We start from the raw sequence: 14,126 nt of genomic DNA, 5'->3' as shown, positions 1-14,126 counted from the left end.
GTTGTTTGTGTGTGTGTGTGTGTCTTTTTTTTTTTTTTTTTTTGTCAGTCCTGGGGCTTGAACTCAGGGCCTGGGCACTGTCCCTGTGCCTTCTTTTGCTCAAGGCTAGCATTCTACCACTTGAGCCACAGCACCACTTCTGACCTTTTCTGTTTATGCAGTACTCAGGAATTGAACCCAGAGCTTCATGCATGCTAGGCAAGCACTCTACCACTAAGCCACATTCCCAGCTCATGTGTATCTTTGTTTTTTGTCGGTTGTGGGGCTTGTCATGGGGCTTGAACTCTGGGCTTAGGCGCTGTCCTTCAGCTCTCCATCTCAAGGCTAGTGTTCTACTGCTGGAGCACAGTGCCACTGTTGGTTTATTGGAGATAAGAGTCTCATGGACTTTCCTGCCCAGGCTGGCTTTGAACCGTGATCCTCAGATCTCAGTCTCCTGAGTAGCTAGGAATACAGGCGTGAACCACTGACGCCTGGCTGTATCTTTTTTAGATATTGGTGTTGGAGCTTGAACTCAGGGCCTGGGTGCTGTCTTTGAGCTATTTTTTCATCAAGGATAGTTCTCTACCACTTGAGCCACATCTCCACATCCAGAATTTTGGTGATGAATTGGAAAAGAGTCTCATGGACTTTCCTACTTGGGCTGGCTTTGAACCTTGATCTTGAGACCTCAACCTCTTGAGTAGCTAGAATTATGTTTTTTGGTTTTTGTTTTTTTGGGTCCTGTTTTTTTGGAGCCTGAACTCTGGGCCTGAGCGCTGTCCCTCAGCTCTTCAGCTCAAGGCTAGCGCTCTACCACTTAAGCCACAGCGCCACTTCTGGCTTTTTTTCTTTTTGCTTATGTGGTGCTGAGGAATCGAACCCAGGGCCTTAGGCATGCAAGGCAAGCGCTCTACCACTGAGCCACCTCCCCAACCCTTGAGTAGCTAGAATTATGAGTGTGAATCACTAGCACCTGGCAAGAGACTCTTACATGCAGCTAATCAGCAAAAAGCTGGAACTGGAGGCCTGGCTCAAGTGATAATGAGCCTTGAGTGTAATAGCTGAGGGAGAGCACGAGGCCCCGAGTTCAAGGCCCAGTACTGGCAAAAACAAAAATCTGGGGGCTCGCCACTGCATCTGAGGCAGAGGAGAAGGCAGTTGCGGAGATCTTGGCATGTGGGGTCTGACCCTTTCTCTGGGGTGACATGTCAGCACTGAGCTGGGCTAGAATACCCAGAGGGGCGTGGGGCTGCAGAGCTGATGGCTTGCTCTCTGATGGGAGAAATCTCTGCACCTTTATAGGTCACAGAAGTCTTTTGTGTTGACTGAGGTGTGAGAATAAAGAAAAAACAGGTTTAACCACACAAGATTTGATTCCCTGCGGCCCCATGGGGTCGGTGAATACAGCAGCAGCGACTGAGGAAGAAAGAGCATTATTCACAAGCTGGCATGTTACAAGATGGCAGGCTCTTGCCTTTTTTTTTTTTTTCTTGTTCTGGAGCTTGAACTCAAGGCATAGATGCTGTCCCTGAGCTTTTTTTGCTCAAGATTAGCATTCTTCCATTTGGTAGTTAATTGGAGATGAGTTCTCACAGATTTTTCTAACAGGCTGGCTTTGACTTCGATCCTCAGATCTCAGACTCCTGAATAGCACTGTTAACTGGAAAACAAACAGTCTCCGTGTAAGATATGTTTAGCTTTTGGCAGTGGCCACTCAACCTAGAAGTTCTAGCTTTTACCTTTTTAAAAATTCATTTTATAATCTACCCATTTAAATTCAGGAGAAATGGGGAAACTGACAGAAAGGTGACATTCATCAAGATGCATTATACTCATACCCTGGCATGTTGAACTGTAATCCCTTTGTACAACTACATAAAGATGATGAAAAAATGAAAGTAATTTAAATTTATATATAAATTAAGACTTTACAAGTCAGAAACAAGCATCTCTATGTTTACAAAACAAATGATATAAGGAATTTCATAAAGCCTTTACAACTTTTAAACATTTTTTTCTTTTCTTTTTTTTTTTTGCCAGTCATAGGACTTGAACTCAGGGTTCCTTTGCTCAAGGCTAGCACTCTACCACTTGAGCCACAGCACCCCTTCTGGCTTTTACTGTTTATGTGGTACTGAGGAATCGAACCCAGGGCTTCTTGCATACTAGGCAAGCACTCTATCACTAGGCCATATTCCCAGCCTTTTAAACTATTTTAAAAACATCATTAAATAGTATGTTCAGGCAATATTCTATGTATAACTAAGTCTTTTTTTTTTCAGATCTATTGACTAATGTTAGCTACTGGTGTCCACAATCAGCTCTAGGAGGCAAAGTGGTGCCCAGAATTTGAATCCAGGATTTGGTCCTCTAACTGACAGAGTATTAACTTGAAATGTTTTCTAGAAGGCTTTTCCAGAACTAATTCAGTGGTAAGGCCAAAGTGTGTGTAAGTTTTGGCATGGAAATCAGCGGGAAGGCCCAGTGGAGATGGTGTTCAGTGTGTACAGATACCCATCATGGCCAAGTGCTATGTGCTACCCAGTTTCTTTTTTGTTTGTTTGTTTTTTTGGGTCTGGTCGTGGGGCCTGAACTCTGGGCCAGGGCACTGTCCCTCAGCTCTTCAGCTCAAGGCTAGCGCTCTACCACTTGAGCCGTAGCGCCACTTCCGACTTTTTTCTTTTTGCTTATGTGGTGCTGAGGAATCAAACCCAGGGCCTCATGCATGCAAGGCAAGCGCTCTACCACTGAGCCACCTTCCCAGCCCCTGCCCAGTTTTCTTGTAGCATCTGGACAGCATGGAAGCTAATAGCCCTCACTTCACCGATACACACAAGGGCACTTGCCAGTTTGAAGTTGAGTGCCAAAGGTACAAATAACATTGTTTTGATCAGCAAGACCAGGGCCTGGCAAATTGGATCCATCTACTTTATATCTTTATGCCTTCTGCCTCTACTGGAACTTGAGATCCCTCAGGACAGGAGTCTTGCCCATTCTGTTGACCCTTCAATTGCAATGAAGTGTTTCCTGTTAGATAGAAAGCTGCCGGGCATCGGTGGCTCATGCCTGTAATCCTAGGTACTCAGGAGGCTGAGATCTGAGGATCAAGGTTTAAAACCAGCCTGGGCAGGAAAGTTCGTGAGGCTCTTATCTCCAATAAAAACCACTAGAAAACTGGAAGTGGCGCTGTGGCTCAAGTGGTAGAGCACTTACCTTGAGCTGAAGAGCGCAGGGACAGCACCCAAGCCCAGAGTTCAAGCCCCACAATGACCAAAAAAAAAAAAAAAAAGAAAGAAAAAAAAAAAAGAAAAGAAAGCTGCTGAAGGCCAGGCACCTCGTTCCTTTTTTGCTCACCATTATATACCCAGGACCCGGCAGTCTGTGGCACAGAGCTGATGGCAAAATAAATACTAATTAACTGAAAGAATGGCTGTGGAAGGCATTTTAGAAGTTTCTCCCTGCCCTCTTGTTTTGTGTAGTGCTAAGTAATTCTAATCTTGCTCCTTCTTCTTCTTCCTCATTGTCGTTGTAGTTCGTTGTCCTTGTCAGTCACGGGGTTGAACTCAGGGCCTGGGCACTGTCCCTGAGCTTTTCTGCTCAAGGCTAGGGCTCTATCACTTTGAGCCACAGCTCTACTTCTGGTTTTCAGGTGGTTAATTGGAGATGAATCTCCTAGACTTTCCTGTCCTTCCTGGCTTTGAACTGTTTTTCTCAGATCTCAACCTCCTGAGTAGCTAGGATTACAGGTGTGAGCCACCAGCACCTGGCCCATTCTTTCTTTTCTTTTCTTTCCTTATTTTGTTCTTAATTCTTTCTTTCTTTCTTCCTCCTTTTTATTCTTTTTTTCATTATCTTCACATAGTTGTATATTTTTTTTGTTATCTTCAGATAGTTTACATACGTGTGTGTGTGTGTGTGTGTGTGTGTGTGTGTGTGTGTGTGTGTGTGTGTGTGTGTGTGTGTGTGTGTGTGTGTGTGTGTGTGTGTGTGTGTGTGTGTGTGTGTGTGTGTGTGTGTGTGTGTTTGCCGGTCCTGGGGCTTAAACTAAGGCCTTGAGTACTGTCCTTGAGCCTCTCTGTGCTCAAGGCTAGCGTTCTACCACTTAAGCCACAGCACCATTTCCGGCTTTTTCTGTGTATGTGGTACAGAGGAATTGAACCCAGGGTTTCATGCATGCTAGGCAAGCACTCTACCACTAAGCCACATTCTCAGCCAGTTGCTTCATTTTGACATATGTATATGCAGCTTGATCAGAATCACCCCTTCCATGGTTCCTCCTCATCCCATCCACACGCCTACCCTCCCCATGGAAAGGGAATTGTAACACCGCCCCTGCGTATCCCATGATGCTTCACAGTTTTATTTGTGTGTAGGTACATGGAGCCTTGGATGCCTGCGTTGTGTGGCTAATGCTTGGGGCACATTGCTCAGTCTGGACTCCAGTTTGCTGAAGTAGAGTTCTAGGTTGTAACTACATTTCCTTCAGAATTGTAAAAGCATAGCTTCACTGACTCACTGCTTTGAGTGTCGCTCAGCCCATTTAATTTGTGGTCTCTTGGAAGTCACTTGTTCTTTGGCCCCTTCTCTGAAAATGATTAGCTTCCTTCCTTTATTTTCAGTGTCTGGAAATTCAACCAGGGGTATCTGTTTATGTGTGTCTTGTTTTTCAGTTATTTCGTTAAGGACTCAGTGAATATATTTTGGCTAGATTCTAGAAACCCATACTTTTCTGTGCTATTTAGTTTTCTTTGGATAGTTTATAACCTTTCTATCTTAGGGGGCTGGAGGTTTTTTATTTTTATCCTTCTTGCATATATCTTTTCTTTGTCATTCCTTTTTTCTTTCTGAAAGAGAACCTCAATTTTATCTTTTATACCTTCTAATGAGTATTACATTGTAATATTAACCACTTAGGAGGCTGAGACCTGAAGATTATGGTTTGAAGGTAGTCTGGGGAGGAAAGTCCATGAGATTCTTGATTTCTAAGCACCAAAAAGCAGGAAATGGAGCTGTGGCTCAAGTGGTAGTACACTATCCTTGAGCACAGAAAAGCTCAGGGACAGCACTCAGGCCCTGAGTTCAAGCCCCAGGACCAGCACACACATATACACACCCCTCCCCTAAAAAAATACACATAAAAAACAAATCTCTCTCTGACTAGAACCCTACCTTTCTGACCTTAATCATACTCTCCCTCCTAATAGTTTCACCTCCAAATACAGAGATATGGCGGGTTAAGGCTTCCGCACATGCATCTGTGGAGTTATACTGATCTGGTCACACACATTCGGTTTATGACAAGGGATATCGCAGTAAGGACAACTGGGGCTCACCTCTGAATGCAAAGAAGATAGTGGGGGGATTTTTAGTTAAATGACAATGTAGGGGGTCAGCAGATGGAAATTGCTACAAGGAGTCATGAAGAATTTTGCTAAACTGACTTAACAGGATTCTTGCTGAGGCAGATCAAGGCCATTTTCCTCAAATATGGGGGAGAAGAAATCTAATCAAATATCTAGGGTGAAGAATTCTCCCTCAAGAGACTCAGAAGGATTCTTGTTATAACCAGGTGATGAAGATCTGTCCAGGTGGGAATCTTAGGAGAAGTGTGGCAGGTTCATGTGTACAACCTTTATTGTTCCTGATGATTCTCAGTCCAGACAACAACTTCTAAACTTCTCCTGGCCAGGGGAGAACCTGGTGCATTTGGTCGGCAGTATGGAGTGAGTCTGTTGGTTCTAGACAGTCTCTTTCTCAGTTTCCATCGAGTCATCCTTATTTAAGATATTTCTCCTCACCCTAGTTTTACCTTGTATATCCTTGTGTCTTTTGAGGATTCTGTAGCTTTATAAAAATTTGAGTTGTTTTTCATCCTTCCCAAGTCCTCATCGGGGATTCAGCTGTCTGAGTTTGCTAAGTCAATTGTCTCTCAGCTGTTTATTTGCTTTGTTCAAAATGGAGCCATTGTCTCCTCTTTGGTTGTGCCCAACCTTGTGGTGATGTATTCTCTCGCTGATGAATTCTCTCGCTGTGAACTTAGGGCTTTGGTGAGGGGACAGCATTTGGTGTATGTCTTTTAACTTTCTCATTGAAACTGGAAAGCCACAGGAAATAGTTTAGAATAGTTGAAGTTGCTGTTCTGTTTGGGACTTGGAAGTTTTTGCTTTGGTGATTTCATTTTAATTTTTTTCATCTCTTTTAAGGATAGTCATGACTGAGTGATCAATCCTAACTGTTCTGTCCTAATTATTTAGAACCATCACAAGACCATTGTTTTGAAAAATTGATAAGTAGTTTGAAGCAGAAGGAGGAGGAGGAAGAACCATGATGAGCAATGATTGGGTGCCGTTAGAGTGGTTGGTGATCTCAGTTTTATGTCACTTAATCCTCCCGGCAATTCTGTAATGTAAGTGATATTATCCACCATATGGATAAGGCTAAAGATAAAGATCAGAGAGGTTAAATAACTCGTTGGAGAGCCAGTCTGAGTGTGGTAGCAGTGAGTTTTGTCTGGGTTTTAAGAGTAGTCTCCCATTTCCCTTTCTTCTTTCCCAGCGTGTGCCCACCCCCTTTGAGGCAATGGGGGACAGCCATGGTCTGGTGGAGCCAGAATCACGTGATGAGATTTACTTTGAAATAAGTTGACGGGCCTGCTTGGGGGGGGGGGGGGGCGGCGGGTGGCAGTACTGGAAGCAGGCAGCTAAGTTAATTGCAGAAATCTTAGAAGGATAATGTTGGCTTATGCCAGAGTTGATGGAGGAAGTGGGTTTTGGGGAGAAAGCTGACAAGATTCGGAGCTGGAGGAACTGAGGAGGACTCCAGGTTTGATGTGAACTGAATGTTGTCATTGCCTTCATCAATATGGGGAAGGACAAGTTGGGAATGATAGAACAGAGAAATAAATAGCCTAAAATAAAATGACTAATCTGATACTCCCCCACAAAGATGTGTCAAATAGGTAAATAAACGCCTAGGAACTCAATGGGGGGCTGGGCTGGAGAAATCTATTTATGTATAACTTAAAGATAAATGGCATGTAGAGCCTGGGAATGAGCCAGGATTAGGGAAGGCGTTCACAGTCATGTCTTGTAACACAAGATTCTGGGAAGAATCTTTGTGTCATTTGGTGACTTGGAATTACGGGCAAAGCCAGCAGCCCTGGCATGGGGGAAGCCACCCACCCCACCCTGTGGCCTCTGCGTAGAAAATGGTGTGGTAAGCACCATGCGAGAATGCTAGTCACTGGCACCTATTTCACTGAACTTGACCCTCACAAGAGACTAGCCCTGTGAGCATCCACTCTCCTGATGGTGAGTCCAGCCCCACAGGATGCCCACTAGGGTGCTGAGCACACTCATCTTTATGTATAGGTTAATAGTGAAAAAACTAAGTTCCCACTGGAACTTAGCTGGAAGCTGGCGATCCGGGATGACCTGCTAGCTGAGGCGCTGTTACATGTCAGTCTCATAGCATACAATCTCATTAAAACAAAGGACTCTGGCTGTTACGTCCACAGGCTGCTTTAAATTTACCAATGGAATTATACGTGCTATAATTATAAATGCAGCATTACAAGTCAAGAAGCTTTAGAGAATAATTGTAGAACTAGACTGAAATCAACAATAAGCAAAAACTAGAGGCAGTTCACAGTGTCTCTCCATAGATCAATCAGTAACCTGTTGTCAGGCGGTCATTCATTGGGCTAGTACCTAGAACAGTGTGGTTGAATATCAAAGTGTTTTGTTCTTTCTGTAATCCTAGCTAACCTGGAGGCTGAGATCTGAGGATTAAGGTTCAAGGCCAGTCCAGGCAAGAAGACCAAAAGACTTATCTTCAATTAATCACCAAAAAGCCAAAAGTAGAGATATGTCTTAAAAGGTAGAGTACTGGCCTTGAATGAAGATACCAAACAAGAGCACAAAGCCTTGAATTCAAGCCCCTGTACCAGCACACACACACACAGAAACTAGAGACAAAAGAATACATAATACTATACATGATATATGGCACCATTTTTATGAAATTTAGAAAGAGGTAAGAAATAAAAGGATAGGGAGGATGAAGATGGACCAAAAAGGAGACAGGAGACAACTTTGAGGGGTAAGGGAAATGTTTTGTGTATTGACTAGGTGTTGGTTAAATGGATATATTCGTTTCATCAGATCCAAAATGACCTGATTTTCAGTTCCTAGCTAACTGTCTCACATATGCAAGCCAGGATGCAGTGTAAACAGGAAGTGCTGTGACACGTCTGTCCCCATGTGGGGTCAACTGTGGTCCTCCTCGTAGGCATGATGGACAGCAGGCAGTGGCAGAGTTGGTTCTGGTGAAACAAAATGGTGGCAGCCTGCGTCTGCCTGGCCTTCTCCAGAGGTGGCTCAAGGGGGCGGGGAGGGAGAAGGCAGCCGATTACCTGGCTGCCAGGCACAGGCAGGTTTTGATGAGTTGTGATTTACTTGTAAACTTCCCAAGTTATTTGCTCCCTGTTTCCCGAGTTACTCACGGGGCTCCCTTGGCTTCTTGTCCGCAGGAATAAGTGGGTGACGCTCTTCAAAGATGGAAGATGGGAAGCCCGTGTGGGCGCCACACCCCACTGATGGGTTCCAGATGGGCAACATCGTGGACATTGGCCCCGACAGCCTCACCATCGAACCTTTGAACCAAAGGGGCAAGGTGAGTTTCCGAGGGAGACGTAAAAATGTGATGGATTCCAAAAATAGGCATTTTTCCCCCCTCCAAAGAGACAGGTGTCTTTCTTCTTATTTATTGAAGCAGAAACACTTGCAATCGTGAAGAAAAAATGAATTTCTAATAAGATAATCTCAGTTTTCTGCTGACCTCTGTGATTGTCAGAATTCAGATCCCAGGGGAAAAATGAGGTCCAGTGATAAAGTGAGACTGAAAGTTGGTGTAGGTCTTTCACAGTCACATCATTGAAGAACTTAGGGACAAAGTGGAAACAGTTATTAACTTTTTAATTGCTTATGCCACACTACTGAAATTATTATTAGTATGTCTGTGATACAGTCAGCACATTGTAAAAAATATGAAAAATGAATAGGAGTCTTACTAAATTGAGTTTTTTTGCCTTTACATCTTTTTTTTTTTTAGAGAGTGCTTTTTACCTAATTAGAAGTTAGCATTGATGGACCCATTGCAACAATGAGATGTACTAGTCGTTATGTGGAAAACAAACTTTACAACTTTGCTGGGGGGAGGGGTGGATGGGGGAGGATGGGAAGGGATGGGAAGGGGAAACAAAGGAGGAGGCTACAATGCTTGATAAGAAATGTACTCATTACCTTGCTCATGTAATTGTAACCCCTCTGTACAGTATTTTCACAATAAAAAAAAATCTACAAAAAAAAAAAAAAAAGAAGTTAGCATTGAGAGCTGGGCACCAATGGCTCATGCCTATAATCCTAGTTACTCGGGAGGCTGAGCTATGAGAATTGAGTTGTGTAGCCAGCCTGGGCAGACAAATCTGTGAGACTTGCCTTAAATTAACCAGTAAAAAGCCAGAACTGGAGGTGTGGCTCAAGTGGTAGAGTGCCAGCTGGGAGGAATGATAGCTGAACAAGAGCTCGAGGCCCTGAGTCCCAATCCTGGTGCTGGCACTCAAAGTAATTATTAACATGGAATTTGGGTAAACATATTTTATTAAGTGAAGAGACTAAAGTCTTAAGACTTCCCTTCTTACTAATTTTGTGATATAATATAAAAGTATGCCTTAATTCTGCAAACATATTTGTTTCCTTTTATAATAGCTTAGACATAGACCAGACAGTGATACAAAATGGAAAATGTGGGGACAGGCGACTGGGAGGTGGATAATTGCTTACAGAGCAGGCCTCTGTGGTAAACACACCTTTCTTTCAGTCTGCAGGAGGACTGGTAAGGCCTTTTTTTTTTTTTTGTGGGAAAGCCTCACAATTTTCCGCTAGCCAAATATTTCTGTTAAACATTTCTTCTGGCTGAATTAAATTTGTGGATGACATTTCTGTTTACTTTAGACTCTGAAAATGTTCATGAATAATTTATACTCCACTGATACACGGTTAACTAATGCCATATGACTGCCATCCTCCTGGGAACCTTAGAAAAACAGGGCGGCTCTCTCCTGAGGTCTTGGCGGAGAAGATGCTATCCTGTTACTGTAAACAACCCAGGAACCGAAATGCATAATATATATCGTGCCGCGCTAGAGGCGGCCAGCTCTTACTGGGCATTTCTGCAAGAAAGGCAGGGCTTTTCCTCTTATTAATTGTACTTAACAGTGCAGTCCATGTTAAAACAAAACATCCAAGACTCATTATTTTATGTGTCTGAAAGCTTTTGTTTTTCTTTAGTATGTCTTATAAACCGTAAATCAAAAGGCCAAAGTGAGATGAGAAATTGTAGATCCGAATTTAAGCATCGAGGGAACTTAATCTAAGATGACATGCTTTTTTATATTTTAAATATTTTAATGTGTTGTGAGCTGTGCCTCATTAGTGTGAATCAGTTATATAGTAGAACGAATGAGCACATTTTAAATTCTGGAGTTGTGTAGATCTTACTGTTTTCTAGATAATTCTATAAAGTCTTGAGTTCAACATATCCACGTTTATTTTCACCAAAGATTATTTTCCCTCTTTTTTTGAGGATTAGCATAGTCTGAGATTACGTTTACACTTCCTTCTTCCTCATCCTCCCCTACCTCTCTATGATCAAGGTCATAATAGATTGAGTGTCATAATAACCACAAGTTTAAAAAGATCTGTAAGTACAAGAAGTTTTTGCCTACGCTGTTCAAGGTCAAGAGGCTGTCAGCTTATAAATATTAACAGGTTAAGAGCATGAAGCGATGGACCACCCAGGTTCACCAGGTGTACTGGTACATCCAGGCGTACTGGCCTAGAGGAAGGACAGGGAGCAGCTGGCAGCTGTTCTGAGAACACTGCTATGATGGTAGCAGTACTTTTTGTTATTGTTTTTTTTTCCTTTTTAATTTTTTTTCTTTTTCTTTGATGTCAGGATGGGGGTTTGAATGATTTCACTTGGCTTTTTTCTCTCAAGGCTGATGCTCTCCCACATGAGTACCTCCATTCCTGGCTTTTTGGTGGTTAACTGGAGATAAGAGTCTCATGGACTTTTCTGCCTGGGCTGGCTTTGGACCATAATCCTTAGATCTCAGACTCCTGAGTAGCTAGGATTGTAGGTGTGAACCATCAGGGCCTGGTAGCAATGGCTGTTAAGTTTTATGTTGTGACCCATAGTTAGTAATGGATTTGATACTGTATTAGGTATGTGGATTGTGTATGTTTGAACTTAGAAGAAATAGATTTACCAAGTGTGTGTATTGTTTATATGTTTGGGTATGTACGTATGCACTAACCAAACAGTTAATCCACTGAAACATTGCCAGCACAGGCTATAGATCTTCTGTTAAAAAAGGTGTGTTAAAGCCAGTATGGCAGTGCCTGCCTGGTCTCCCAGCTAGCACTGGCAAGATGAGGCAGAAGCATCGTGAGTTGGTTGCCAACCTGGGTCACTACATAGCCAGTTCCAGGTCAGCCTGGCCTACAGAGCAAAACCCTGTTGCAAATACACAAGACAGCACAAACAGATCTGCCTTGACCATTTAACTATTTGCAATGGACAGGCCTTCAGGCAGAAGCCCCAAGTCGATGGCACGTAGGGCTTGCATTTTCTTCTTCCTGTGGACTTTGCTGGTCTTCCCTTACAACAATCTGGCCTTCATCCTCCTGTCCTGCCTTATTCTTTTGTTTCCACCTCCACCCGTCCTTCTCCAAGGGCTTGAGGATTGCTGCCTCAGTGCCCACCGCTCTCTTTTCCTGGAATGCCACTCTTTATAGCTCTTTGCTTAGCCGGTATCTGTTTACTTTTGAGACCGATTGAGATCACCCTTCTGAAAAGTTTCCATGGATACTCCTTCTCCCGCTCCCCTGAAATAGAGGAGGAAGTATTGATTATGTTTTCCTTTGAGACTGGTAATCTTCATTTGTCTGCCCTGCTCTCCCCTCCTTCCTGGTACTCTGAAAGGCAGGAGCAATTTTATTTGTTCTGTTGTCGGAGTTTGGAGCACTATATTTGCTATGCAGTTTGTGTCCAGTGCTGAGTGGTTAATGTGTCCTTTCAGAGGAAATAATGGATTTGATGGAATAGATTCTGTTCTTGGTGGGGAGAAAGACAGTGGGTCTGGTTGATAATTTGGGGGGTGAAGAAGGGAGAGAAATATCTTTCCGAGCTTGTTTCAGCCCGATGTTCTCATTCTCATCTCAGCAACTGTTTGTCTCCCCTTCCCCTCCACCTTTTATTCTTTAGCTTCTGACTTCCTGCAATCTTTTTCTTGGCATAGTTCCAGCAGCCCTGGCTTTAGCCCGGGTACCCAGGCTGTGGCAAGCAGTGTGCAGTTCTGTGACTTTAGGAGTTATTTTGGAGTGAATTTTTCTGTAGCACCATTGCATTTATATACTTTTTTTAAAATAAGTTTTTTATTGTGAAAATACTGTAAGAGGGGTTACAGTTACATGAGCAAAGCAATGAGTACATTTCTTATCAAGCATTGTTGCCTCCTCCTTTGTTTTTCCCCTACCATCCTTCCCTCCCTCCCACCTCCTCAACTACATTCCCCTTCCTCCCGACTACCCTCTACTGCGTGTGTCCCCCCTCCCCTAAATTGTAAAGGAAGTGTATAGGCTTACAAAATGATGAAGTATGGGGAGCTTTTGAAGCATAACTGCTTTTTAAGTAGGGGATGACTTGGATTTTACTCTGTAAATTAAAATGACAGCCTAGTCTTCTTGTCTTATACAACAATCTTATGTATTTTATATGTGCATATATGTAAGAACACACATGTGTATAAACCTGAGAAGTATTATTATTACTGTTATTATTGTTTTGGTACTAGAGATCAAGCCCAGGGCTTTGCACATACGAAACATTTACTCCACTACTCTAGTGTGTCCCCAACCTTACAAATATTATTTTAAAATAGTGGAACTATTTTTTCCTGGAAGTTTTACTTGATATGGGTTGGAAACTTCAACCACAAGAGTAGTTGTAAGCATTTAGAGGTATAAATTTATAAATAACTGTTAGAATAGCATAGATTAAAATTTAATTCTTTAGATGTAATTTGAGATCATTTGTTCTCTCTTACAAGATAGTGTCTCAGTTCTGCAGAGGGGATCTTAGCACTTAAAGGACAAATAAATGCTAGTTTGTGGATACTTGTAATTTCATGGACCAAATATTTGTGGATACTGTTTTTTATACGATACATTTTTATACATGAATGTGTGTCAAATATGTATTACTTACATAATAATATACAGTCTGCTTTGTTTTATCTTACTGAATATTACTTTTTGTTTTAAAAACAATGAAATTATATACATTCTAATTTTTTTTGAAAATTAAGCATTTGCTAACTAGCACATTTACAAACAAATTTAATATATTTTTCCCCTTCCTGTACTGAGGCTTGAACTCAGGGTCTCATACTCTTGGTTTTTCACTCAGGCTAGCATTTGAGCCACAGTTCCACTTCTGACTCTTTTGATATTTAGTTGGAGGTAAGTGGAGGACTAGTGTACCCAGGTTGGCTTTGAACCACATCTCAGCCTCCTGAATAGCTAGGATTAAAGCTCTCAGCTTGGATAGTATTTTTTGCTAAAGTTATTATCCTGCTTTGGATTAATGCCTTGTTAAGTAGTAGGACCTCTATTATATGTTAATAAAGAACATACTGGGGCTGGGAAGGTGGTAGAGTGCTTGCCTTATGCACCACATAAGCAGAAAAACCCAGAAGTGGCGCCGTGGCTCAAGTGGTAGAGCGCTAGCGTTGAGCTGAAGAGCTGAGGGACAGCACCCAGGCCCAGAGTTCAGGCCCCATGACCAACCAAAAAAAAAAAATAAATAAAAAGAACATATTGTTGTCATTATTACAATGTACGCAACCAATTAAGCACTTGTATTTTTCTCACTATAACAAGCCTCTAGTTTAATGAGCTTTTGTTTTGTTTGTCAGACATTTTTGGCTCTCATAAATCAAGTGTTCCCTGCAGAAGAGGACAGCAAAAAAGATGTAGAAGATAACTGTAAGTATCCTTCTTGGCCCAGAAAAAGAAGCCATC

At 42.4% G+C, this 14,126-nt stretch overlaps 1 protein-coding gene across 5 annotated transcripts in view; it reads left to right on the top strand.

The window, feature by feature from the left end:
* Nucleotides 1-14,126, top strand: part of Myo6 (myosin VI) — a 140,274-nt gene that overhangs the window by 41,385 nt on the left and 84,763 nt on the right. For all 5 annotated transcript variants that reach the window (XM_070010239.1, XM_070010238.1, XM_070010237.1 and 2 more), the window contains exons 2-3: nt 8,513-8,655; nt 14,021-14,090. In XM_070010239.1, coding sequence (XP_069866340.1) covers nt 8,539-8,655; nt 14,021-14,090 — 187 coding nt within the window. In that variant the 5' untranslated portion in view covers nt 8,513-8,538. The remainder of the gene's footprint in view (nt 1-8,512; nt 8,656-14,020; nt 14,091-14,126) is intronic.

The sequence above is a fragment of the Dipodomys merriami genome, unplaced genomic scaffold, assembly GCF_024711535.1.
Source record: "Dipodomys merriami isolate MVZ:Mamm:240054 unplaced genomic scaffold, mDipMer1.0.p SCAF_8, whole genome shotgun sequence".
Taxonomy (NCBI): domain Eukaryota; kingdom Metazoa; phylum Chordata; class Mammalia; order Rodentia; family Heteromyidae; genus Dipodomys; species Dipodomys merriami.
Note: the sequence above shows the minus strand (reverse complement) of the source record. Positions and strands in the feature narration are given on the sequence as shown.